The 1,279-nt window shown below is 63.4% G+C and overlaps 2 protein-coding genes across 2 annotated transcripts in view; both read right to left on the bottom strand.

Moving 5' to 3' along the window:
* Positions 1 to 1,279, bottom strand: part of TMEM82 (transmembrane protein 82) — a 3,851-nt gene that overhangs the window by 1,224 nt on the left and 1,348 nt on the right. The window contains exon 5 of the mRNA XM_005886198.1: positions 1,134 to 1,279. Within this exon, the coding sequence (XP_005886260.1) occupies positions 1,134 to 1,279 (146 nt within the window). The remainder of the gene's footprint in view (positions 1 to 1,133) is intronic.
* The window catches only part of PLEKHM2 (pleckstrin homology domain containing, family M (with RUN domain) member 2), a 36,615-nt gene continuing 36,086 nt past the window's right edge, over positions 751 to 1,279 (bottom strand). The window contains exon 22 of the mRNA XM_014533293.1: positions 751 to 764. The gene's annotated coding sequence lies outside the window, so the exon portion shown is untranslated. The remainder of the gene's footprint in view (positions 765 to 1,279) is intronic.

The raw sequence follows: 1,279 nt of genomic DNA, 5'->3' as shown, positions 1-1,279 counted from the left end.
TGCGAGCCTTCCCCTCCCTCCCCCTGCAGCCCCTCTCCCTTGCTTCTGGCCCCACCCCCACTCTTGGAGCCCCACAAGGCACCAGGCCCTCTGCCTCCCAGGCCTCACTGCTCACCTGCGCCTCCTGCTGGTGTGCCCCTCCTGCGCTCAGGACAGAGCAGGCCAGCCTGCAGCTCCTCTCCTGCACGTCTACGTCTCGCCCCTTAGTAAGCCTGTCCACTCTGCCAAGCAGATCCCCGCCCAAGTCGCCTCGCCACTCCCCTGCCCACCCCGGGCCCGGCCACCTTCATCTCTCCAAGCAGCCTCCTCACTGGGCTCCTGGCTTCTGTTCTTGACCCTACAATTCAAGTGTCTACTCAACAGCTCACGACCTTCCAAACGCACCAGTGAGAGGACGTCATTCCTGTGCGTGTCACCCGCCAGCACTTCCCTCCGCATTCGGAATGAGCTGCACACGCCTCACCTTGTCTGTGAGGCCCTGCTGGATGTCCGGTGCCCGCGCCCAGCTCATCTCATCCCTGGCTCACTTCTCTTTACTCAAACCCGCAGCCACTGGGGTTTCTTTGCTTCAGTGAGCACCCCAAGCTCACTCTTACCCCAAGCTCACTCCCACCCCAGTGCCTTTGCACCTGCTGCTCTCAGCCTGACTGCCCTTGCCACCCTCACTCTGTCCAGCCCATCCCCACTCTGCAGCCAGGAGCCTCTTCCTAGAGCCCAGATCTGACCAGAACCCCCCCCCACCCCCCCAACCCTGCCCACGAGGACTCTCCATCAGGCCCCAGTGAACCGCGTCAGCTTCAGCCCCTCTTGGGGTGACAGCTACACTCAGCTTCTTCCAGTTGTTTGAGGCTGCCATGCTCTCTCACCTCTGAGCCCTGGCGTACAAGGTCATGTCCCCCTCAACTCTCTCAGGGGCTCCTGCTTATCCTTAAAGGTCCAATTCCAGCACCATCTCCTCAGGGCACGCTGCACCCCTCTCTGAGTTGCCCCGCCACGTGGCCTCTGCCACAGGCTAGGCGCCTTGGGGTGGCAGGGGTGGGGGCTAGCTTGTCAGCCTCCCGGGATCTAGAACAGTGCTGGGCCACCAGACAGCAAATGCCCAGTGGGTGCCCGGGCCCCCCTGCGGCCCTCACCTTGCATGTAGATGACCAGCAGGGTGTAGCAGATGGTGAGCGGCGTCCAGAAGCGCACAGCCTCCGAGGTGGTCATGAAGTCCCGGTTGATGAGGGCCACGGCCGCCAGGTCGCCCACAGCAAAAGCCACGACCAGGGCGCGGCCC

The sequence above is a fragment of the Myotis brandtii genome, unplaced genomic scaffold (genome assembly GCF_000412655.1).
Source record: "Myotis brandtii unplaced genomic scaffold, ASM41265v1 scaffold96, whole genome shotgun sequence".
Lineage (NCBI taxonomy): Eukaryota > Metazoa > Chordata > Mammalia > Chiroptera > Vespertilionidae > Myotis > Myotis brandtii.
Note: the sequence above shows the minus strand (reverse complement) of the source record. Positions and strands in the feature narration are given on the sequence as shown.